The 25,491-nt window shown below is 55.2% G+C and overlaps 4 protein-coding genes across 4 annotated transcripts; 1 reads left to right on the top strand and 3 right to left on the bottom strand.

Annotated features, from left to right (window-relative positions):
• Positions 1-8,802: 8,802 nt before the first annotated feature.
• Positions 8,803-9,586, bottom strand: GLRG_04415 (uncharacterized protein; the record flags this gene model as incomplete). Its single annotated transcript, XM_008095100.1, has 3 exons — positions 8,803-8,844; positions 8,904-9,147; positions 9,228-9,586. 3 exons carry the CDS (start codon positions 9,584-9,586, stop codon positions 8,803-8,805), a joined length of 645 nt encoding a protein of 214 aa, XP_008093291.1.
• A 2,964-nt stretch (positions 9,587-12,550) lies between these two features.
• GLRG_04414 (uncharacterized protein) lies at positions 12,551-14,226 on the top strand (the record flags this gene model as incomplete). Its single annotated transcript, XM_008095099.1, has 2 exons — positions 12,551-12,739; positions 12,895-14,226. 2 exons carry the CDS (start codon positions 12,551-12,553, stop codon positions 14,224-14,226), a joined length of 1,521 nt encoding a protein of 506 aa, XP_008093290.1.
• Positions 14,227-16,991: 2,765 nt separating this feature from the next.
• Positions 16,992-19,420, bottom strand: GLRG_04413 (histidine acid phosphatase; the record flags this gene model as incomplete). The annotated part of the gene is made up of 10 exons (XM_008095098.1): positions 16,992-17,558; positions 17,614-17,730; positions 17,784-17,872; positions 17,923-18,068; positions 18,125-18,186; positions 18,246-18,313; positions 18,368-18,391; positions 18,445-18,607; positions 18,704-18,788; positions 18,843-19,420. 10 exons carry the CDS (start codon positions 19,418-19,420, stop codon positions 16,992-16,994), a joined length of 1,899 nt encoding a protein of 632 aa, XP_008093289.1.
• A 4,083-nt stretch (positions 19,421-23,503) lies between these two features.
• GLRG_04412 (TfdA family Taurine catabolism dioxygenase TauD) lies at positions 23,504-24,909 on the bottom strand (the record flags this gene model as incomplete). Its single annotated transcript, XM_008095097.1, has 5 exons — positions 23,504-23,948; positions 24,025-24,194; positions 24,248-24,315; positions 24,365-24,595; positions 24,666-24,909. The coding sequence occupies 5 exons, from the start codon at positions 24,907-24,909 to the stop codon at positions 23,504-23,506; spliced, it is 1,158 nt and encodes a 385-aa protein (XP_008093288.1).
• Positions 24,910-25,491: the final 582 nt, after the last annotated feature.

Here is a 25,491-nt window from a genome sequence, read left to right as displayed (position 1 = left end):
TCGAAGGAGAGCCAGACCAACAAGCTGCAGGCAGCGGGATGGGAGAGGGAGGGAGGAATGGAGAAGGGAAGTAGGGCGGAGGCGCAAGAAGCAGGAAACCTCGGAGCCGAAATTGCGAATGGCTACCTGTCGAACTAGAGCCCTACCCAAACAAGTCGATGGTGGTGGTCTCTTGCTCTCTCACTCTGTCTTGGGTGTTGGGTGTGTAGAAGGGGGAAGGGGGAAGGGGGGGGAGATGGTGACAGACAGGAGGCGGAGGGGGAGAAGAGCGAAAGAGGGAAAAAGGGAGGGACCGAGAAAAAATTAGAGTGCGTCTTGTCGGATGATATTCACGAGAAGGATGGCGACTAATGGATACGTACGGGCCGGAACAGAGGAAGAGAGAGGAGAGAGAGGAAGGAAGTGCAAGGTTGAGAGAGTGTGGATGATTTCTTGGATATGGTGGACACGGTACGGATACAGAGTAAGGTACAATCCCGTCAGGCAAGATGGTGCGGTAAGGTACCCCGTCCGCTAAGGTGCGACGGGGAGGTACCGTTCTCTGCTCTGGAGTCGGTAGGCCAACGGGGAAAGGGGGCGGCGCGCTTCCCTCCTCTCCCCTCTCTCCCTTTCTCGCTCACTCTTACTCACTCTCACAGGCTCATCGATCTTTCTAGGGTCTCCCACACGGAACATACTATGTACTACTAGCAGAGTCTTTTCCTTGGTGGTGTGCTGTCTGTCGTGCTGGGTCGGACGGAACTGGTTCCAGAGGGCTACCTAGAGGAGGGGGACGTGAAGAGGGAAAGGGTCTCAGGTACCTCGGTCAACACAGCGCCAACGCCAAAAACTGAGCGTGGAAAGGCCGATGCGCAAAGTACCTTGCTCCCTTTGTGCGGTATCCTCCCATCCCATGTGCTGCTCCGGAGTATCGTCAGCAACATCTTCTTTGACTCGGTAACGCCTATCAGGGGGAGACGCTGGACTGAAATCAGCGTAGGCGAGCTTGGTATGTACTAACAAGCCCGCCTGCAATGCAAGACGAGAGAAGACGTGCAGACAAGAAGCAAGAGCATAACATCGGGACTAGGGCCTTGGAGTGGGCGATGGGGTTGGTGTTGGTGAGAGGCCCTCTTGGATTGGCGAGACGACAAACCAACTAGGGGCTCCCTGATACCGGTGATAGCAGCCGTAACAGACCGATGGGATGTTACTGAAGTACCTTGAACCCGGAGAATTGAAGCTTCAAGCTGCGGCGCCGGGCAAAGACGATGAATGAATGTGAGGGTTGAGATGGTTCCAGTGTGGCATTGGCCGGTCTAGGCTGACCCTGGTTGGAGAACTGAATTAGGATTGGCTCGAGACAGCACATAGTCCCGCTCTCTCTCTCAATGGTCCATCTGTCCGGGAAGGGACTGGGGTGTGTGCCGTGCTGGGGCTAGTACTTGTACGTCTGGCCCGCTCGCGTCCGGTGGGCTGCCTCTGCCTCTCACCATTGTCTGTGTCTCTCGCGTAGTCGGTCTTCTTACCCATCCTATGCCTCGATAGGTGCTTTAGCGCGAAAGAGACGTGGGTTCGCAGGAAGGAGAAAAAGGAAGGGAAACCCCCCCCGCCCAGAAAAAAACAAGAGACTGGGTGTCACAGGCAGCCAAGCGGAGACTGGCTGCGTTGGGAATTTTCTGCGCTTGCACCGAATCGCCCCGCGGGAAATGAGACGTGGGAAATTACCGAGTAAGCGGTCAGTGTGCAGCACTGTGTGCACCTACATTGGGCCCCGCTCTTCATCACCTAGGTGCTGAGAGGGAGAACAAAGCCTGGCCGCATGCTACTTGTGTATGGTTGTCTTCTTCTATTGTCTGTTGCATGGTACCGTACCTATGGCTCCTCTTCTTCCTGATGGGTGACCGGTCAATTGAAAACAATGACACAAACAAGGCAGGCATGGCGATGGCGGCCCGTCTCTTCGCCTTTGCCGATTGCTGCTCCGATTGTCGATTGAAGCCGGGACGTAGTTTCTGCCAATGCCTGCCCTATACTACCCTGACCCGGGCTGGACCTTGGCTAGGGGTTACGTCTTTTTGTGCGTTCGGTTCCATGCGACGGAGATTTGTTTTGTCTACTACGTAGTGCGCTCCGGACAAGGTAGGCATCGACATCAAGCCAGCGGCAACGCATGAGGTCTTTCCTTGGAGTCTGTATATTGCTGATACCCACGTTAACGAGTTTACAAAGGTGATGCATGTGAAGGCGTCATCGGCAGGCAATGGACAGTAAGTAAACCTATCATGTGTGTACAAATGTCGTTGGTTGGGCACAGCACCGCCGCACTTGGCGGATGGGTGGGTGGCTTGGCCGGCGTTGCTTGCGAGACTCGACTACTAGCGGTCAACATGATACCCAGGCCTTTCTTCCTTTTCCTCGTTTTTACTGGGCCCTACAATAGCCTCCATTGTGCCCGGCCTCATTGCGCAGCGTCAGCTCTTACTATACTGTTTGTTTGATAGACTCTCTCGGGCTATAGGCCTCATATGAGTCCGCATTCATTCAGTCAGTCAGTCGAGCAAAACATACAGTTAGTTACGCATGTACCTGCGTGGGCACTGCATAGGTAGGTAGGTACCTAGACCTTTCGCCCGCAGCTGGGACGTAATTTGACAGAGGCCCCGCACAGTGCGCGTATCTGCTGCTGCAATGCCCAGTCTAGAGGTCAAGGCCCGCCTGCTGCCTGTGCTTCACTCACGCTAGGGTCGCCAAGATGCCTCACGGTCGCTCCTTCCGCTCTGACGAACTGGCTTGCCCAAACGGGATATCTAAGAAAAATATTCGTACCTAACGAATTTGCTGCGCTCGATCTGGGGCGGCGCCACAGTGCCCCAGTGCCCCAGTCAAGGGTGCAGTGCTTACAGCTTGCTTGGTGACCTCCTGTACGGATATCTACCTAAACCACCTACCTACGAATACTATTCCTCTTACCGCTCTCCACCTATCGCCAACCAAGTAGGTATGTACAGCGTCTGAACGGTGCTGGGAGCATACCTACGTATACGATATACGTACCCATCCACTCAGGTGACAAAAAAGAGAGCCGGTCTTGAAGAACCTTATCTTATAGCCCTATTGCTTTTAAATACCGGAAAATAGGTCAGATAAATACTTTTTTACACTTTATAACCTTTCTTTTCTTAGGAGGACTCATAAATGTATTTTTTAACGAGTTAAAAGCTGTATTGCTGATTACAGGAGCTGTAGTACTGGTGGTGAGGGTGGCTGTTGTGTAGGGGGAAACCGGCTCTCTTTTTTGTCACCCGAGTGCCATCCCATCCCATCTCATCAACAGGGGCTGAACCGAACTTGAAAACTCTCGCTCCATCCAAGGCCTGCGGAAGGAGGCGGGTCGGGCGTCGTTTGTCAGCCCTCTTTGGGGATCAGGAACTGGCCGTGAATAACGAACCGGACCTGTGGAGGTTCGAGAAAAGGAGGATTTGATACCTGCCTACGCTTGCCAGGTTCTGATGCTTAGCCACCACTACGAATACATACCTAAGTATCCGTAATAGTGCACTAGAATGAAGATGCTAACTTAGGCAAACGGGCGGTATCGTAAGCCAGTCGAAGCTTAACCGCGCCTCACCAGTCGAGCCCTTTTCGTCCGAGGTCCAGCGTTTCCGGTCCCGATTCCCAAAGGAAGCTTCTCTCGCCTTGCCTTCCTCGGCATTTAACATATCGGCAGAGGCGACTGCCATATGTGACAGGAACGCAGGCATGTGCGTGACTAGAGCTGAAAGCCTCAGGGTTGGAGAAAAAGCGCATATCAGACTCAGTAACCCGAAGGCAGGTACGGTTCTCTGGGCTTTTACCAGGGCGGCTTCTGTCCCAACAATACCTGGAAATACCGGCCAAGGTGTTCAAGTCCTTTAACTACCTACTTACCGACTTACCTCCCTTTTTGGTTCCTTCGTACCTCATCCTTGCTTTTCTCCGAATTCGTTTCCGGCCGCTGACCGACTGACCGGTCTGGTGGACTGTCTAACAAACAACGCCGACTTGTGGGAGCATACCGGCGTGCTTGTATTTGTGTCACCAAAGCCTTGGCGGGCGTGGGCATAGAAGATGAGGGGAAGCCGCAGCTGCCCGTTGAAACAGCCCCGGCACACTCACGTTCGAATACATTGATGTTCGACAAGGCCTTTTCGCTACTTCTGCTATCTGGATGCATCAGCATACCTTGTATCAATCATTCGATTACAGAAAAAGACGCCAGTGTATCAGTCTCTCGATTAAGCATCCGCACTTTATTCTTAGAAGCGTTTGCTGTCTGTACCCGCGCTTGCGAGATTGACGACTAGCAGGATTGTCATGCGCCGGCCATGGACCATGATCACCACCTTGTGTGCCACGCAACGACGAAACAAAGGCGGTATCCTAGGCTACCCGTCGTGGCTGGGCCTCCGCCCTGCGTACGTGCGTGCGTGTGTGCGACGACGAACCGAAACACGCGACGGGCAGATGTTCTCGCCCGTATCACGCTATCGTTGAGGTCTGGGAGATTCACTACTACAGAGCTGCAGTGCGCCTTACCTCTCTACCTAGTGTAGTCACCCGGCCATATGCAGTGCCGAGCGATACGTACATACGCCAAGAGGAGCAATCGTAGCTCGGTTTAGGAGATGGAGAAAGCGTCTACTTGCCTGCTCACATCTTTTACACTCTCTATTGGTCCGTTCATGCACTCGCTTCTGCAGCACTTGTACAGGTTGTCGCATCTTCACCTTCGGCCGTTGGGAGGCGTGCTTCAGAGGTGGGGGGGGGCTTGGAGCGTGACAGACTGTGGCTGCCGTCGTCATCCACCCCAGCCATGTTGCGGCATCGTCGTCATCGGGCAACTTGATACTACATGGTACCTGGAAGAAATGAGTGACAAGGTTGCCAAGAAGACAACCGAGTAGGGGGAATATATCCACACAGGCGAAGTGCATACGACGACGTCGGCATCGACAGTGCAAGACAGCACGCTTACCAACATGTCATCCCATGCGCCATTTTGAAATTCGAATTTGCCGGGACGCGAGCGCTGGCGTTTTCGGTTTCCGTGGGGCCGCGTCAATGGTCGCGCACCCTGCAATACATAACTTGAGACCCGTTCTCCGGCTTTTCTTCTTCTCGTTCCTCTCATCTCTTATGCATATAGCAAAGTTGCCGCACTCCTGTCATGGGAAGTGTTCGTGCAGTAAATTGGCCAGAAGGAAACACTAAGCTCTGGCCAGACCTCCGCCGGGGACCATGGCCTGCGAAGCCGCCAATGTTACCTTGCCTGTCAGGATTTGCAACGGTAGTAATTAGCGACTCGCAGCCGGTGCGGGAGATTTCGACCTGCATGCCGTCTACTTGGATATCCCAGCCACGCCGCCCGGCACAAACATGTGCCTAGTAAGCGCATCTTACCCGCCATTGCGACTCCCCATGTGCTCACGGACTCGGACGGTTGAAATTGATCAATGCAGGCTCGGCGTGGCATCAGGAGCCGCATGCGCTTGGTCGAATGGCGCCGTCGGCTTCTAGCGAATTTCGCCAGTCGTAGACACGGTGGGTGCAGTACATCCACCGCACCAGGCCAGCTCTGGTATCCGTGCCATGAAGAGCATTCATCCCAACTTCGAAGCCCACCTGCTAGTGCCTCCTCTTCGGTCTTGGTCTGGAGCGGCAATGAAGAGGCATGTGAGATCAGACGCACATCGTAGATTTAGCACACTAGGTAGGTAAACAAAGGCAGCAAGAAATATTCATATACGGCACAAGACCGTGTCGACGTGGGCCATGCTGACGAAGAGGCGCCTACAGGGCTCAAGGGTAGCGAAGAAAACGAACGGACTACGCCGACTATCCTTCCAACCGACGACGCTTGTTCCTCCAAGTCGCGCGTTATGCTACATACAGAGATGCCCTTGCTCGGCGCCGGCTGATATGGCGAAGCTTCCCAGCCGCTCACTCCACTTTCATTTGCAGTCGCGAGCGAAGGCGTGCCTTCCGCCATACTGGACAATGCGATGCTGCCCTCGAAAAGGGCCGGTTACCACTGCCGTTGAGGTGCATCATATGCACTTTGGGCACATCTCCTGCCTCAGTGCCACACTGCAGCATGCATACCGGACTGGGCACATGTGGCATCTCCGGCCGGTAGGTAGGAATCACACGCAATTCCGTGCCGGGGGGGCTGGTGAAGGTAAAGGATTCGCCCTGCTTGATGCCGCGGCCCTCAACCTAGGAGGGGCGATCCAATAATGATGCCAGCTACTTGACAGTGGGGCGAGCCAGCCCTTGGCGGGCCAGCGTTTGAGATTGAACGTTTCTGATGCTCCGAATCTGACTGGCCGGGTGGGTTGGCCAAAGGCAAAAGAGATGGACTGCCAGGTTTCCCTGTCAACCAATCACCCTCGTCGAAACCGCCCGGCTATCTTTTCGTCCAGTCCGCCTTTTTACGAATCGCCCGTCTCCGTCTTGGTCAGCGGAGTCATTTCCTAGAAGAACGGGCACCTCGCCTCGCGGTTGCTGACTCTCCCGACGACGACGACAACGACGACGGCGCTAGGTGCTCCAAGCTTTGTATCGCGCAGCGCCCACATCGACCCGCGCCCGCGGATCACCATATCCTGCACCGTATGCGGACTCCCATGTGGACTCAACGGCGGGCATTCGGAGAAGAGGAGCCTGAGGATAAAGGATATATTGCCAAGGAATGAAGGTCGCCCCTCCCCCGACATGCCACACGCATCAACGATTCGACTACCTACTTCTGTCGCGGCGTCCGCCCCAATCATCCATCATCACCCTTGTATGATCACAATTTTGCTGATTTACGCTGCCTTGGCGAGTCTGATCCCATCGGTTCTGCGCTGGCGACGTTCGCTGCCCGTTTCTCATTGGCTCAATCCCCTCGTGCTTCTGCCAGTTGAAATTAAAGTTGGAAAACTCAAGCTTGAGTCGGGAACCGAGTTTGCCAAGGCTGCCACCGCGCGTATTTGGTGTTCCCGACGCGTATTCGACACACTACGGAGGACAGCACGTCCAACGACGTCAAGGACTCGCAGTCCAGAAGTCTCGAACGAATTTTCCCCGAGACGCCAACTGACACCAGGCCATATGGGGTTTATCGTTTATTAAACTTCCCGGCCTTCAACACCCACAGCTACCTTCTTTCGACAAGTAGCATGGTTGATGGTATGCCTGTGAGACACAAACTACGTTTACATGCACCAATGTGACCTTCAGATTTCTCCTCGCTGCTAGTGGCATGTCTCAATATTTTACGCGATTCGAAAACTAGCCACATAATATATACCCATAACATACCCAAGAGCGCCCGTTCGCAGACAGGCGGCCATCGGGCCCGTCATGTCGGCCGACGGAGTACTGTGCTTCAAGGCGGGAAACAGCTGTGAAACAGGCCCTGCAAAGACCGCCGAGATGGGCAAACCTTCGTCCTACATGACGCATGGCGGAACCATCACAATCACGAGTACCTAGTTGCGTTCGCAACTAGATGAAATAAGGGTCCATTGGAGTCTCAGAGGCCAACTGTGGCAGATTTTGCAAGAGTCAAGACGATGGCCCGGCCGGGCCACCTGCTAATGACCCACGGTGCTTTCCTTCGTCTCCTGCCTCCCACCCCAAACTGCAAGCGGCCGAACAGTCAGCGTCAATGCCTCGACGACAGACGACGGAGCGCATCGTCTCATAGATTCAAAGAACCTTTGGGGGACACCTGGGCCGGGGCCACTGAAACGGTGTGCCCCAAACGCCCCCTCAAGACCAGAGAAGAGAAGGAGAGGAAGAAAAGGGAGAGAAGAACAAAAAAAAAGCAAACTCATCACCCACCCAAGGTCTTACATCCCGATGAACCCCCCCCCCCCCGATGGCTGGACGGACCGACCCGCCAGTCGCCTCGCAGGGACTGATTGACTGACATATCGTATCATCGGATCCGGGGTGACACCCTCGGTTGCCCTGTGCACGCATACACGACCCCCGGCACGCCATTGCTACTGCCGGTCGGAATCGTCCTCGCCCCGGGCTTCGGCCCGGCTAGGGGAAACACTTGGCGGCCAGCGGGCGGTGGCAATTAATGTACCGATCGGACAGCCGTCTGGCCCGACTTTCCCGCGACCAACGTACCCAGCGGGGATCGCCCAAGGGTCACTGAAGCATGGGGTCCCATTGATATGTGTTTGTTGGCTCCCTGTATTCATGTGCCAGCAAGGGAAACGACGCCCTGCAGTCTTTTGTGATAGCGACTATCTATGATGCTACGAAGATACGAGATTAGGTCCCCATCGCGAACATCCGACTGCCCCATAATCTTCGTGTTCGCCAGTCTCATAGGCCCCCTTTGCCCCATCGGGAACTCGGCGCGGATGAGTGAGCGACTGTCATCAACTTCATCGGCCACGAAGGCTGGCGGCCCCCACGGAAGCAAGATGACGAGATATCTTCGGGCTGTTAAGCCCTACTTCTTCGCTCGGCCCAGCCCGGAGATGGGCCGGCAAGATGCGTCCTCCACTGAAGACTAATGAGCTAGGCTTTGATCTGCCCAGTCCCCCAACCCCCGGCACCCCAGGAGAGTAGTTCTACCTGTGGCGCACTTCGTGGTGCGTTTGTCCATCACCACGTCGTATTAACAGTAGTCCAAGTCTTCGCGACCATGGAGTATACTGCCGCCTTATGCTGCGAGCCGAAGAGGCATATATTTTACTGGCCAGGATCTGCAGGCCGGGCGCGCCAAATGCGTATTCAGTAATGGGGCAACAGAGCACTGTGCTCAGAAATAGCTCAGACAACCTTCTCGAAGAGTTCTTGAATGGGTTTCGCAGCCTGTATCGACGGGTCAGTAACACGCACACCTACAGTGGAAAAAGGGGGGGGGGGCAAACATCAATAAACTTCTCGAGGTCCTTGTCGAGGTTGGCCAGGTCGTCTTTGCGTTTCTTGTTGTCCGCGATAAGCTTCTGCTTCCTTCCGACGAGCTCCAGCCTCTGTTGCTCAAGAGCCTCGCGCTCCGCCCTCTCGTGGCCGATTCTCGCAATCATCAGAGCGTTCTCGTCATCGCCAGCGTGCTCGGGATGCAACGCGACAAAGTCGTCGACGGAAATGAGGGGGAGCTTTTGGTAGGTATGACTATAGGGCACCCGGACTGTCAGCACGCGCGCGTTCTCTCCAAGTCCAAAAACTGGTCCACCACGGGTGGCGCAACATACTCGTAGGACTCGCACGCCTCGATTTCGCCCTCGAGGTGCCTCTGCTCGTAATACAGGTTCTGCAACTGAAGGTGCAGACGGTCGACCTCGTGGCGGGCCTCGGCCGTCTGGGCCTTTGTGTCCCTGGCGTCGAAGTTGGCTGAGCGATGCAGACCGCGCAGGTGGGAGATGTTCGTGAGCAGTAATTTCTGCTCCTTGGAGAGCGTCGCCTGCAGCTGTTCGATATCGCCGCTGGCGCCCTCGGCCCGGGCGATATCGGAGAGGAGCTGCAGAAGCTTGAGGGCCTGGTCCTGAGCGTAGCCGGAGGTCTGCAAGACCGCGCCCAGCTTCTTATCCGATACCAGGTCGTTTACGGCCATGGCTGCGGGTCGGGGGGAGGCCGTCACAGAGGGTAAGGCCGACACGGGTTCGATACGGGGTTCGATACGACCGATGTCCGTCCGGCAAGATTGCTTGACTGAAGGTCAAACACAGTCCGTCGGGCAAAGAAAGGCTTGTGTTGGCTGGCGATCGGAACGCGAGGTTCGTCGGGCACGTGTCGGAATGCGGGTTTCGCACCACGCGCAAGGCTGAACGAACAGTTGGCGGGGCCGGGTCGGTGTTGACAGGGCAAGACAGGCAGGCGGGCGGGCGGTGCAAGGGATGGCTCGTCCAGGCGAGAGGGCCTTTGTTTGCAGGGCTTTGTGGTCAAGCGCAGTCCAGTGGTTCCTGGCTGTCAGTTTTTCTGTTCTTTTCTTTCTTCTCGAGCTCGATCAAGCCTTCTGACAGTTGCAGCATCGCTTGGTGCCCCATTGGCTGCGACATGGCGGACGGTGGAAAATCAATGCAGCCGCCGGGGGGCCGTGCTTCTCAGCTCCCCAGCGCTGGAGGCGGCTGGAGACTGACTCCAACCAGTACGAAGTATTCTTTGACTACTACCGAGGTACGTGTGTAGGTGGGGTACGCATACATACGTAGTAGGTAGTAGACCATCTAGGTGTTGGCGCGAGTCACCGGAAATCCACATATCACCACGCGCCCCTGGCAAATGCCAAACTCTTGGCCGTCAAATCATCCCGTCTCAATGCTTAGGGCGGCAAGAGTGGGCAAGACACGGACGGCCCGTATCAGGAGGAATGCACCGTAACTCTGCTGGAACATTCATCGCAGCTTGAGGGTATGCATGAGCATGAGCATGGGCATGGGCAGGATGCCCATTGAGGACGCCACTTTACATATCTTACTAGTCGAAAGACGTTATCGCATGGCGCTGCTGGGAACTCTAGGGTCGCCATCACAAGGCACGCTAGGGCGGAGGTTTTGCGGCCTTCCTTGGCTTGCTTGCCTCAGCTTCGTCGAGCGTCATTTTCCAAGTTCTGGCGTTGCCGGACTGCCGCAGCTAGGGCTACGTAGTAGTAGCTGGAGCAGAAGCATGAGCATGAGCATGACGAGCTTTTGAAGAGGGTGTCATCCAGAAGAGCATGAGACGCAGGGGATGGAGACGAAGAAGGATATAGATTGAAAGAGGGCATGTTTCGTGGGCTTGTGTACCCGACACACATGACGGCGGCTTGCCGACTTGCCCTCTTCCGACTGAGATGCCTCCGAGCTCCCTCATGCAGTTTGCTGTTGCTCGCCAGGGATCTTGGAGAGTGTGGGCGGTGTATCCTCACCCAAGGGAAAGCTCATGTTGGAAGCCAACCTGAGACCGTTGATGGGTCTCCCGGCCCAACTAGCAGTCACAAGGCATTGACAGCCGTTGGGGATCAAGTCCCGCTTATCTTCTGCCTGTACTGTCACTGGTGATCGTCATCCCCAAGCCTTTTTGCTCATGTCTATTCGTACGGACGTGTCACCAGGCAAGGCCGGCTGCCGGCTGCATATTTCGACATTTGGGATCTTACAACACTTCTAACTGCGTGCCCCAGAGGCTCGGATCCACTGGCCCATGGTGACGGTCGTCCGTAGCAGCGGGGGAGGGGGGGGACGTGGCCCTCGTCTGCTCTGGGCGCGGGCGCGCCATGGGCCCCGAACTTTACCGGCGCGCGTGCAACGCATTACCCGCCCGGAACGGCATATGCGAGGTGCGAGTCAAACAAAAGAGAGGTAAATATACAGTCCCTGATCGAGCGTGGGTTGTTTGTCGTTTGACACTATTGTACTAAGACCCAATGCGCTCGTGGAGAGAGAGAGAGAGAGAGAGCTTAGGGGCAAGTCCCAGCTCTCGGGCTAGTGACATTTACTATGTGCTCCGTCCGTGAGGCAGTTTTGTCATGTGTAATTTCGACGTTGGCAAAGCGTTTCTTAGTGTTGGATTTTGCCTCCACAGTCTCTGCTCCCACACTCTCCGGATAGGCGGATCTCAGGTCCTTGCCCCCCCAGTCGACTTGGGCAAGGATATCTTTTGTTTTTTCCTTCATTCTCTCACTCTTCTGGCTTTTTCCCTCGGCTTGGGTTACTCGTTGTCCAATCTTCAATTCCCTTTCTCCCCCTCTACTCCCACCTTCTTCTTTCTACGTATAGACGTCCCCTGGAACAAAGCATTCTCTCGTCCCAAGAAATTCGCCCCCCTCCGCTCTGTCCATCTTTGATCTGCCAAGCTCTCTCTTGTATTTTGTCTCTCCCTTTGACAACGACCGAGACTAAACAAAGACCCAAAACACAACTCCAAACGCACGTGCAAAGAAACCGCCGTCCGTCAGCAGCTTCCCTGGCCCTTTTCTTTTTTGGAGCAGCTTTCCGCAGAAGCAGCCAAGAAGAGCTGGGCGCCGCCGCAGCGGGATTCGCCATCCTCCTCTCCACTGTACCGCTTGGCCCGGCCAATCCAGTTCCCGCATTGTTGAGATCCCGTCGCCCGCTGCCCGAGTGCCTCAACAGACTAGAACGGGGTTTTTTTTTTTTCCTTTCCGTGGAGGTGCCCGTCTCTGACGGCTCGGTCCCTGACTGGACATTCGGTTCCTACTAGTCCCCTCCACACTATTCCGCTATCTGTCCGCCCTGCCCCCCCCCCCTCCTTTGGTGTATAAGCCAATTGATTCCCTCGCCTCCCTCCCGTGGGCTTATCCGTAAACATCGACTCGTCCGCAACTACAACTACAACCCTCTCTTTCACCCCTAAATACAAGAGCCGCTGCATATCCTCGGTGTAACACACCCCAAACCACAACTACGGGATTATATACGCACGTGTGAACGGTGCAATCAGGAACGACACATACGATAACCAAAACTCAATCCCGGCTGCGGTCCCTCTTACCGCCGAGCCCAAGCATTTGCCGTTCGAAGCCAACTACGTTTTCCGTTGACTTAAAACCGTTGGTCGAGTTATGGAACCTCTCGCCAACATGACTTCTCTTAAGTCACCCTGCAGCGGCGCTGCCATTCAAGACGACGAAGACTACACGACAGCTACGACGTCGGGCGTTCAGACCGAAGGCACTGAACTCGCTCGGAAAAGACGACACTCCTTTATTCCCAGGCGCAAGTCTATCGTCAATCACATCATGGACGGGGAGGAGCACTTGCTACTCAAGGTAAGCTCACATGTTTCGGTGGATTGAGCCGGTCTGGTGTAGCCCGAGCTCTGTCGTTCTGTGCTTCCTACACCGGCGAAGTCGGACCAAGATAAGATTACAGCCCAGAGAGGAAACAATGGACGGCTGACATGTACTCGTGTTACACCCAACAGGTCGACCTCTTCCTGACCGAACTCGAACGCCGCCTCGAGTATCTTGAAAACTACGGCGAGCTTACCTTCGACTCGAGCATTTCCCGCGCTTTTTCCACCCTACAGACCGTCCGCGCACGATGCTCCCACGCCTCGGAGGAGGTCCTCGGCGCCGGCCGCAGGCGTCTGCACATTATGGTGGAGACCCTCGAGACCCGCTACCAGGGCGCCTTGGCCTCAGCCGAGTCTCTCAACGAGAAAGCCCGGGTCGGTATCGAGCTGCTTGATGACATGCTCTCCGAGTTCGAGAACCGCGCCTATAAATTGCGTGAGCAAGGTCTCGCCAACGCCGCCGACGCCGCGGGTGCCTTTATGAGCGAAGGTCGCCGCGTCGTTGACGGCGGTATCGAGCTGGCGAGGGAGGTCGTCGACGAGGGTATCGAGAGGGCGATGCGCGCTGCCGAGAGCCTCGAGGAGAAGATTGCCCTAGCCGTCGCGCGGGCCCGCGAGACGAAGCTCATCGCCTACGACGACCTGCCCATGCCGTGGCGCATTAACCCCCACATCCGCGAGGGGTACCGCTTCACCGAGTCCAAGCTCGAGTGCATTTGGTCGGCCTTCGGCCTATCCAACGAGCTTGTCAACATCTGGTCGCATGCCATCGGCCTCTTCATCGTGCTCGCCGTAGCCCTCTACTTCTACCCACGCAACGCCAACTTCCAGTTCAGTACAAAGACGGACATCTTCATCGCTGCCGTCTTCTTCTTCACTGCCTGCCTAACACTTGTCTGCTCAACCATCTGGCACACCATGAACGCTGTCGCCGACGTCGACGCCATCTCCATATTCGCCTGCGTCGACTACACGGGTATATCGCTGCTCATCGCTGCCTCCATTGTCACGACCGAATACACGGCCTTCTACTGTGACCCCGTGAGCCGCTGGCTCTACATGGGCACTACGGCATTCCTTGGCATCGGCGGCGTCATCCTCCCCTGGCACCCCACCTTTAACGGAGCGGACATGGCGTGGGCGCGCGTCGCCTTCTTCTGTGGCCTCGGCGCCACCGGCTTCTTGCCGATCCTGCAGCTGTACTTTTCCCATGGGCCCGACTTCGTGTGGGAGTTTTACACCCCGATCGGCAAGAGCATCTTTGTCTACCTCCTCGGTGCGTTCGTCTACGCGAGCAAGATCCCCGAGCGGTGGTGCCCCGGCATGTTCGACTACATCGGAGGCAGCCACAACCTGTGGCATCTGGCAGTCCTGGGTGGCATCTTGTTCCACTACACGGCCATGCAGTCCTTCTTCGCGAACGCCTTTAGACAGGCGCAGGGAGAGTGCTCCATCTTCTGAGGCTGAGGCGTAAACGTGCGGTAGCCTGGTTCGCCTGACACGGATCTTGACTTCCAATACCGGAGGGTCGGATGCCTGAACAAAAGGCTACCGCGGACGTACCAAGGCCCGCTTCTTCTCTTGGGGAGAGAAAACAACTCGCCAATGCCAAAAATCCAGGTCGCCATGATGGCTCCAACCGCCCAAGAGCAGCGCCGCGAACACAATGCCTAATACGGGGCAGCTCCTGTAGCCCCGTAGTTACCGATCGGGAGTCACTCCAGTCCATGAACGCCCTGCCCGATTTAATGTCGGCCTTGGCGCTTTGCTGTCAGCACGTCAGTGCTAGTAGGTCAGCCTCGGAGCCGGCACAATTCCGTTCGTCGGCATGTGCCTGGTCGAGCACTTGGCATTGCTCTGTCGGACGCGCTTCGGCGGCTTGGAAGATTGAGGATTGCACGTGAACAATGTCAAACACTCCCCTTTGACCAACGTCAAATCTGGTGCCCCTGAGGGTACGAGAGGGCCCGGATCAAGACGATATTTTTACCATGCGAGCCGTTCGCGAAGGATGGCTGTTATCCAACGATGATGTGACCCAGGTGCACCCGCGTTATGACCATCAGATAGACCCCGCCTACATTAACTCACACCAATGCCTTGACTCATTACAGAGTGGATCATAGATTAGACTGTGGTCTTGAGTATCCGTAGTAGCATAATCAGTAGAAGCGCGGAGGGGGCGGAGAACCCCCACAGATAGAATCGATACCCATCTGTTCGGAATATTCGTCGCTAGTCGCTATTTCGCTGAGTTGTGAATGCCACGGGCCGTTATTGCACGATCCTATCCTTTGATGTCTGGTGGAACGCTGCAGCCACCCCTTTCAGCGTTGCTTCGTTGCAGGTGACCGAGAGGTTCCTGCGCGAGCTTTCGGATTTCCCTTCCCGCGCATTGCCACGTATCATACCTGTCTTCAAACGCTTTAGGCACTGCTTACTTCTGGGGTTCTGGCAGAGGGGAGCGGATACTGCGAGGCATATGAGCCACATGGATTTTCTGTTTCTGGTACGGTATTATCGCATTCCTGAGTGCACCCGCTGGCTGCGGTCAAGGCCCGACACCTGCCGGTACACATCGGGCTTCCAGAGCGGCTTCGTGCGGATCCGCAGCTGACGGCTCCGAACGGCTTTGCCACTCCCAGCGTTGAATGCATCGCTTTCCGGTTCCCCGACCAAGTCTGTCCGTTCCGCTTTCAGGGGCCTCAACGTCGAGCCTTCAATGGCGGGCGGCCTTGGAATCAGGTGTAGGGCGGACTCGGGTCAATCCATGTCTAGATAGTCGAAGCATACGAGAGATTACCGCCGGCCAAAACTTGGAGATGGAAGCTCGGGGCCCGTCGCGACCGAGAACCAGATCGAGGCCGGTTCGCCAGAGAGATGGCGGCAGAGAGAGCAGCTCATCCAGGCCGGCCTATAAATGACAGCGAAATATTTGGCTGTCGAGCCGCAGATCAGTTGCGGGATGCAAATCGAATCCCCGTTAGTGACACATATAGCAAAGGTCGTGCAACCAGAACACCAAGGACGGCCTCCTTTGAGATTCGTACCGCTGGTATCTGCATCGCGTCAGCTTCTGGCTGTGTCTCGTCGATTCGTAGAGCCATCTGCTCCAGATCAAGGGGGGAATCCGGGCAAGGGTCAGACAATGCTATTGTGCGATATCATCGACAAGATGGAGAATCCTGTTAACATGATGGGTAGCTTCTGCAGAGAGAAACCTTGACAACGCAATAGCTGTGCTACGAGGTCTGTCATATGCCATTGTAGCGCGGCACTTACTGCTTTTATCGTGCGTTTGTAAGGAATACGACAGTGGCGGTATCTAGCGGTTCGAGGGATGTTATGTTGAAGATCCTTGAAGCCATGCTGCTTGATCTAGACCTACACCGCGTCTTTCAAATTTCCGACGCTTTTGATGAGTGTGGGACGAATTCACAAAATCGTCTCGACTTTATTACCTGGTTGTATCCTTGACTTGTTCTAAGTGCTTGTATCATAACTGACTAGATGTTGAAGAGACACTGCACAGTGCTTAATACACAATTGCTCTCGCCCTTGAGTTGAACAAAGAGTCTCTGACTGGCGCCATTCACATGTAAGTCTAGTATCAGGTGGATAACAAGCGGCACTCAAAAAGCATAACGAAGCAGCCTGTAATACTACGAAGCAGCACTTAATTGGAGATTCGAACAGGCATTTCCCTTGTGTGGCCTTGGTCCCTTAAGAGCGTATGATTTCAGGGTCTCAGAGAGACTTCTGCTCAGCGTCCTAAAGAGATTCCTGTCATGCCTTGAGGCTCAGCAAGATGAATTGGTATCTCCGGTTCGGAGGATCTAGACCTTTACAAAGAGATCTTAGTAGTCATCTTGGTCGTGTACTGCCCTGTACCCCACAGGAGCTCATGTGTATTGTTGAATCATCTGCAATGTTAGATGATGACTTTGAGTTCCTGGGAAGATACCGTCAGATCGCGCCGCTCTTCCCTCACTCTCCGAGTCGGCACCATCAACTTTGTACACCAATCAGCCAAGGATCTTTGCCAGAGTCTTCACAACCCTGGCCGTTGGCGGCCGTCAAAGTCGGAAACGTTAATTAAGTGCTTCCCTCCTAGAATCAGCTCTGATAGTCTACATCCACCCCCGGGCAAGAAATCAGCACATAGTCGATACAGTATAAAAATAGCCTATCGTCGCAAAAACTCCCCCAATTCCCTCCTGCTCCTATCACAAGGGCCTGCCGTCATACACAACCCCGTACGGCACCGTTTCGATGTCCCCGTGGCACGCCCTTTCGTAGTCCGCCAGCCTGGGCATGTCCTGCTGGACCTTCAAGAACGTCTCAAACTCGCACCAGCCGTCCTTCCTCTCGGCATCGCACTCGGGGAAGCTCGCCCCCAGCGGCACCGTCCGCTGGTTGAGGACGAAGTGGACGTACTTGGTCTCTCCGCCGTCCTCGTCGTAGCCAGACCGGTCGGCCTTGAACGGCTTCGGGGTCTTGATGATCTCGATGTCGAGGCGGGCGCCGAACGGCGTCAGGTGCGAGACGGTGAAGTTGTGCGGGCCCGGGTACTCGGTCGGCTGGAGCAGTTGGGCGAACTGCTTGAGCCCGAATGCCGTAAGGATGGAGGCGATGTTGGTATCGTGGGAGAAGTCAAAGTAGAGGCTCTGGTTGAGCGGGAAGGTGACGGTATTATTGTCGAGCGTGATGTTGATCTGCGAGCCCGAGTAGCCCAGGGTGTGGTTCTGCAGGCGGGCGATGACTTCTTGTTGGTATCCGATACCCACGGCACGCTGCAGCGAGTCAACATTGTTTCATCATCCAATCTACGCCAGAGGGGAAACCTACACCTGTGGGGTTCTGGAAAGCATTGTTGCCGGCGAACTCGAGGTCAATCGAATAGGAGAACCCGACCCACTCATCGTAAGTGAAAAGGTCGCAGAATAGACTGAAGCCGTAGGCAACCTGATACGAGCCAGTCAGCATGATCCCGCTCATACTCCTCTAACAACGCTCACCGTCTCATAGGGACACATGGTTTGAGCGGCGTATGTGTCGTCGATGGTCCAGTCATATCCATCCACCATATCCCGCAGGCGTGCAGTAGCTGGAGGACGTCAGCGAACTCCCGTGTCGGCGGCAAGACGGCGTACTAACCATTGGCTAGATAGTTCGAAATCCAGACCTTGGCAGCATCGTCACCTCCATTCTGTTTACGGGCATTGGGACAGTTCAGATACCCAGCAAGTGAATTGTTGGCCCTGTCTTGCTCGATGATCACCTCGATGGTGGCGTTGTTGGTCCTAAGACGAGGTCAGACATCAGCTTCTTATAACTCATATGTTGAAAGATCACGCACCACTCAAGACCAAAGAAACCAGCCAGCCAGTACTCGGCCGACTTCAGCATGCGGTCTTGTGTCTGTATGGGCGTTAGCTGCGAAACAGCTCGGGCGTGCACACTGCATGGGTGCGGCTCACAGTGGTCCGAACAATGATCTTGCTGTTTGGATTGTACAACGAAGAGTACATGTAAGAGTGTAAAATGCCTACAACCAAGTCAGAATTGGAAAGGTACCGGGGCCAAGCCATGGTATTCTCACCAGAATCGAACAGTTCTTGACGTCCTGCAGCCCGCGTTAGCACTGTCACACGTAATAAAAGCCCACGGGGCGATTACCCTTGGGAACCAAGATCTCGTGCCCAAGCTGATACTTCCAGTCGTTCAAGAAACTCAGAGCACCCTTCGCCTTGAGCTTGCCACCAGCTTTCGCAATGCGCTCTCCTAAACTAGCAACATTGGATCCCAGGGTCGGGTATCTGGAGCCGTGTCGGGAAAGCATCTAAAACGAAACTATCCATCAGTCCATCGCTTCCAAGCCCAAGGCGGTCCGCCAAACAGGGGTGAGGGGGTCCTGCTACGGGCATCGCAATCGTACCTGAACCTGGACAATCTCAGCCCCAGCTGGCAGGGCGTACTCGTCCACTCCGAACCCAGGGCTCGGCTGGTACGGCGTGAGAAACCTGCGCGGCAACGTCAGCAGTGCTCCCCAGGCTGCGTGTGGCCAAGTAGCTCACCCCATCATGTTGAAGATGCTCTCGTTACTGTTACTCATGCCCTCGATCGGTATGTCCGTCTGCAGCGGCTGGTTCGGCACAAAAGTCCCCGTCGGCAGGACCCTCGTCTGGGCCATGAAGGCGGGCCTCCCCGTCGCCGTCGGGCCGGCCCATAGCTCAGGGCTCGTCTGGAAGTACTGCGGTACGTCGCTGTCCGGCCGGCAAGGGCAGTCGCCCGTGTGCTTCAGGTCGTCCAGCGCGCTGGGGCCCCTCCGCACGCCGCCGTTGTCCCAGGCGAGGCCGAGGACGACAAAGGCCAGAACGCATCCCACGATGGCAAGCACCAGGGCGATGACGATGGCGGCACGGCGACGGCTCCTGGGCGTGCTGGCGATGCCGCCGTCGAGGTTGAGGTCGACGTCGACGAAGCCCGCTGTGTGGGTAGGGGTCGACCCCGGAAGGGCCGGGAGCGGCTTTTCGCTCGGCAAGGGCTTCTTCCTCCGGCCGGCGGAGCCGGAGCGGCTGCGACGGGGTTGCTGCTGAAGAAATTCCTCTTCTTGTCCGGGGACGCGGAGGTAGCCTCCCTGACGAGGAGCCATGATCGCCGTGGGAAGCTAGGTAAAGACTCGGCACCCGGTATTCTGGACGGGCGAGCGTGGGTGGGGGGAAACTCCGGGATCGACGGTCCGGTCCGTTTGAAGCTGCTGTGCAACTAGAAGAAATGAAAGGCTGTCCGTTTTCTTCGATAAGGTACTCCACTCCACACACACGTACACACTCACTCACTCACACGCCCACACACATACACCGGCGCACAAACAAACAAGGACAAGCCTGTGGGTAGCAGCCGAATACGCAGACCGCAATCTCGACGAGGAAGTGAAGGTTCACCTCGAGTACCTCAGGTGAGAGGCAAGTTTCACATCCAGGGGTGCCGTTGCATCAGTCAAGCCTATATCCCTAGGTTGCATGCAGCTTCCGGAAAGCAGAGAGGGCGCACGCGCCAGTGTGAGGTCGCGAGGGGTACGCCTTGCAGGTAGGGTAGATGGATAACAGGGCTGCTGGAAGTCGTTGCGTGATACAACAGAAAGGGGAGAGAATCTTCTTTGGAAGCCGTGACTCGGATCTCGTTGGAGGGGGGTGGATTGGCGTGCGTGTCCCTCCAATTGACTGCTTGGATGGGCAATGCACTGCGAGGCTACTGCAGAGCGGAAGGCGCGGCAAGAGCCGGAAACGAAAAGCAATAACAAACGGGACAGGAGGGCAAACAGCGGTCAAGAGTCGTTGAGCGCAAGACAGAACCAGGACCGGGCCCTCTCAGGAGTTGGCTGGATAAGATTGATGATGATGTCGGGACGGACGGAGGTGCCGTTGGATACAGTGAGTAGCTGCAGAGAGAGTGGTAAGGGGGCAGGCAAACTTGACGTTGGGGGCGACGCTCCTATTCGACGAAGCTAGCTTTCTGGCCGGCTTACCTTAGCTTGAGCGGGACGATGGACCCCCCCGGTCCCCGAAAGTGCAGAGGCCTGCCAGCCAATCCAATTGGCTGGTGCTGTCATCCGACAGGTGGTCTGTGCACTCTCTCCCTTCGACAATGACCCACTCATGTTGATGGTTTGGTTTCATTGCACGTGAGAGCGCGCCAGGGACCTCAGGAGACATTTCTTCTCGGGCTCAGCTCTTCATCGTCAAAGTCCACTCTCACCCGACCGTTTCTTGCTTTTCCTCCCCTCGAGGCGGTAAGGCTTTATCCAACCACCTCTCGCCGGCGACAGCCTGGCCCTTCAGCTCCCGTTCCAGACCTTAGCCACTTACTGCGTACCGAGTTTAACTTTCCTATCACCAAGACGGGTGACATCCCGAGCGCTTACGGAGGAGCCATCTAGTGTAAAAACGGACTGGACTCAAGACTACCTACCCGTAGGACTACATGATATGCATGCCCAAGCCCCTGTCGCGGTCCCGACGACGATGCGGCCAGCAGATCGTAGTCTTAACCGCGAAACATGGCAGACCGCCGCCCCATCGCGAAATGGTCCCGTCGGAAAGGACCCTTGGCCGCAGCCGAAGTGCCGATTACTGATACCTCTCGAATTGAGGCAGCCAAACCCTTTACGGATAGACATTTGGTAATGGGGTAGTCTTCCTCCCTACCTATATCCCCCGTACTGGTTGCTTTTTCTCTCTCTCTCTCTCTCTCTCTCTCTCTCTCTCTCTCTCTCTCTCTCTCTCTCTCTCTCTCTCTCTCTTGCTTCAGGCTTCTAGTTTTGCTTTTTTTTTTTTTACCCTCTCCCTCTCCCGATGACCTCCTTGCTCAACTCTTGGTGTGCGCGGTGTACCTAGTAAGAAGTGGCGCAGTAGTAGCATGCTCACCCCCCCTGCGTGGTTCCAACACTGCTGCCAAGCCAAAAATGTCTCCCGCACTCAGAGGGAACGAACCTTCAAGAGACACAAAGCACCCCACTTTTAACCTTCCGATCGATCTTCCACGCCAGGAGCCTAGGTATGGCAATTCCCCATCGCACACAGGTACGTAAATCATGAGTTTTCTTGACGAAGTAAAAAAGAAGCATAAAGGGGACTCTAGCATGCAATAAGCAATATGGAGCTCAGTGCGGGACCATGTGCAAGCCGGTTGCCCTTCCGCCAGGATGTTACTCTACGGTGCTGACCTCGGACCACACCATCATCTTCCCATCATCCTAAAGCCCGGTTCCCGTATGCAGGCCAAAGAAGCAAGCGCACCAGTATGAGCTCCCGGTGGCAGTCGACTACCTAGTCGTCTTCCATCGTGTTCGTGCCATCGCCCAAACCCCATTCCTGACAGGTGTGCCCTTGTCTGGGACTCCAGTCAATGTAACCCTTCACCCCTCCCCCCCTTCGAGATCCTTTGGGGTTGAAGACATGGCAGAAAAAGAAAAACATGAGGATACAGCAGCCCGTTGTATGGTTCTTGAGACCGATCCGGTACTCGTACAAAAGTTCCCGCAGGATGCCAATCCCCGCACATACTGTATAGCGATGCTCCCTTGCAGGAAAGGATGTACGATAATCACCTCGGGCCCGCCAAAGAATCGGTCTCGAAGCATCCTGATTGGATGCTAGGGTGGCGCTTGATTGCTGCCAGCGATCCGGCAAGCTCATGCACACAGCGAGAGAGTGCATTCCCCACCGGCAGCAATGCCAGTTTGGCAGCCGTGTCGTGGTGCAGACGCTAAAAGCAGCTTGACTTCCCGTCAAAACGCAACCACACACTTACTCGGCCGACCCCCTCATTGGCGGGATCGTCCCGCATGCTTGACATAACGGCTTTGTCGCTCTTGGCCTGTACACAGTACTCAACGACTACTCCGTACCTACCTTGGCTCTCGATAAAACTGCCGCTACCATCTGATGCCGCCCTGTCCAAGCCCCGGCATCTGCGGCGCACTGGCCACCCATACGTACGAGTTACCTGTTCGATCCATCGGTCAGCTTTCCCACTGGCCAGATATTCACTGGCCGGAATCCACAATCGTCTAATAAATCGTAATCAGTTCACCATTGATCCTTGACACCGATGTTTGCTCTCCCCAGTTCTTGCTTTTCGACCAAACCCGAGCATGTGTATTGCAATATTGTTCGCGATGTGGATCAGGGTCCGTCGTCACACGTGCGTCTTCATGCATTGGTTCCCTCAAGCTCAAGCGAAGAAGAAATCCCAGTCTGCAAATAGAAGTAGCGATGGCTCTTCCATGTTTCGCACAGGTATTCTGCCACATCCTCGGGAGCCAATCAGTCAGGATGCCCATGTCTTTTTCAGGTAGATCTGAAAAGTGGTACCAGTGGTAGCAGTGGTGGTGGTGGTTACCGGCTAATCAAGCTTGACCAGATGAAAGTTCAGGCATACGTATAGCTGCTCCCTCCCTGTCCTCGTATCATCTCTTTGTACCTGGGCTTCCGCAGCTGGTAGCCCTGGTACTCACTCAGGTGGCCAACCGTCTAGCGTTCCAATGGCCCAGATCCTGAAGAAAGAAAAGAAAAGAAAAGAAAAGAAGAAAAAGAATGAAAAAGGGTGTCTTGAAGGCCATCTTTCGGGGCATGGCTGCCGCACACCGGTGTCTTGAGCCCCGCCCAATCATAGGGTCGATTATTTGACCGGTCTGCCATGCTTGCAGATTTCCAACGCCATGGTCGTGTGATCTAGAAATGTCTCTAGCCCAAGCCACGCGATTGGCTGGTGGGCAGTGATCTCAAAATGTCTCGAACGCAGCTTTTGCAACATCGGTTCAGCTGCCATCTGATTATGTCGAGACCGCTCATGCAATGGCTGGCAACAGCTCACTAGAAGACTAAAAAGACACGATATGATAAGGACTATTCGTCTTGCATTGCATGCCAACGCCGGCCTGATGTCCCTACCAATAATGTATATGCTTTTCCCCGCCGGTTTCTACAGTTCAAACTCCTCTAGACTCCATGATTTTCTGGCACTGACAAGAAAAGGTAAGAAACTCTTTTGCTGTAACAGGGGTACAAGAGTGCGGTGAGGGAAAAAGAAAAATAAGAAAAAAATAAGACCCCATACCAGGAGCGCGTGCCTTCAGGATTAAGCAATGCAAGCCCAGGTAATACAACCATGACGCCTCAACTCCCGTTTTGCATGGCTTTTCAACAAAACAGTGAAGGAAAAACACATCCAGTCAGTTGGGATATTTTCTCAAAGGAAAGAAAGCGTCGGGCATTGGCTCTAGGTGCCAAACACGGTCAGCAGGCTTCTCGAAAGCGTCGAACCACTCGCGTTTGAGCTCATGAGGTATGGACCAGCCGAGCCTGTCGTTGCGCACACGCATCCGAACGAGATGACGCTTCTCAGCGGGGCCCTGGCCATTGGTGAACGCCTCACGACGGTGAAGGATGGCCAAATTGTTAACAAAGTGAATGTCGCCGGCTCGAGTCTGGATCTCCATTTGGGTTGCCTTGGCAATGCTCTCGATGGCGTCGAGAGCCTCAACTTGGCGAGGCGTCAATGACGGGAAATGAGCGGGCCGAGGGTGGGCCGAGTTCCCCATGAGGGGAGTACGTCCAAAGTTGATGATAATCTTCCCTTCATGGTGGAAGAGAATTGGGCGACATTGAAACTTGGGTCTTGACCGCAGTTAGCAAGCAATTCCATTGTCTTGCACCAGGCACAGAATCACGGTAGAGAAATGGATACACCTACAGAGCAAAGGGCCAGTCTGAACGGGACAAGGTGCGGATGATATCTGGTCGAGTGGCTGCGAGCACATTGTAGACGGTATGAGCAGAGGCAATGATGCATTTGCCACCAGTCGCAGCAGTACTCCGGGTCAACCAGCTGACCACATCGCCTGATTCCTCGTTGTGGAAGGTCTGGAGCCAAGTCAGTCGATGGTATGGTTTGGAGCGACGGACAGGATCCTTACAATGGCTGAAGTTGAATGGCGATGGTGATCAGCCTTGACTTGGCTTGTGTTGTCGGCAACGATGTGGACTGTGGTCGGAGTCAGCAAGTCCGCTCAGGCCTCGTATCAATTACATACCAAGCATGTTTCCCTTCTTGTCCTGACGGCCATGCTGGTTGGCAATGTACCCTTGAATACCAAGATACAGTGTCGTAAGATCCTCGACCGAATGCTTCTGCGGATCAATGCCGCGGACCACAGCAAAACCCTTACCGTGATGAACATCACTGGCAATACGATCTAGGATGACGCCAAGGCTGGAAAGAGGGAAGTTGTCTCTGTGGACAAGATCACCGTCGAGGCCCAGTGCTGGGTGCGTGTCCAGAGTCAGATGATGATGACGTTGTTGTTGTTGTTGTAAAGCTGAGGCTATACATACCTTTGAAGTGCTTGAGGGCAACCGCCAGCTCCTTGTGGTCCGCATTAGTGAGGTGGTAGGTGTATTGCGACTCCTTGGTGAATTGCGGGCCGGTCCAGGCTGATTCGTCGACCACTGTCTCGGGAAACCCAGTGGGGAGACCGGGGGCGTCGGCGACTGGAGCGTGGTATTCCGTGTGATGGATGTGGTGGGCAGCAAGTGCCGTGGCAGCACCCACGACCGGACCAACAGCACTAGGCGCCATCTTTCTGATGTGAGAACTGAAATCAGACTTGTCAGAAGATAAGCACGGCCAAAGTGAGCAAGCCTGGACAGGGGCAGGCGAACCTGTAAAAGTTGGTTGAAGAATTGTTTGTCTGCCGTGCGGCGTCAGATGTAGGGGAAGGACGTATATCCGTATAGAGAGCTTTGGACCGGGTCAAGGCTTAGAACGAAGCCTTGAGAGAAGCTATGCTGTGGCCGGGCAGATGTGTGCTTGTAGGCGTGCAGAGATGAGGTCGTTCTGAGCAACGCTATGTGTGTGCGGAAGAGACAGACCTGTGCACCGTGTCGAAGAAAAGACGAGAGAACAACGAGGGAGAAGAGATCGTAGATGGGAGAAGACACTGTTGAGGGAGAGGACTCGAGACTCTGTCATGATCAGGCAGATGCCTAATATATCCGTAGACAGGTAGGTACAAGGGCGTTGTCAGTCGGTGAAGAAAGAGACTGTAGCAGAAAAGTACAAGGGGCCAGGGCCAGGACGATGCGGTGGCAAGGAATGGAAAGGGACAACGGGCAGGTACAGACAGGAAACGAATTGGAAGGGTGTCGCTGGTTGTATGGG

The sequence above is a fragment of the Colletotrichum graminicola genome (assembly GCF_000149035.1).
Source record: "Colletotrichum graminicola M1.001 genomic scaffold supercont1.14, whole genome shotgun sequence".
Lineage (NCBI taxonomy): Eukaryota > Fungi > Ascomycota > Sordariomycetes > Glomerellales > Glomerellaceae > Colletotrichum > Colletotrichum graminicola.
The sequence above is the reverse complement of the archived record's forward strand: the minus strand, read 5'-3'. Positions and strand labels throughout refer to the sequence as shown.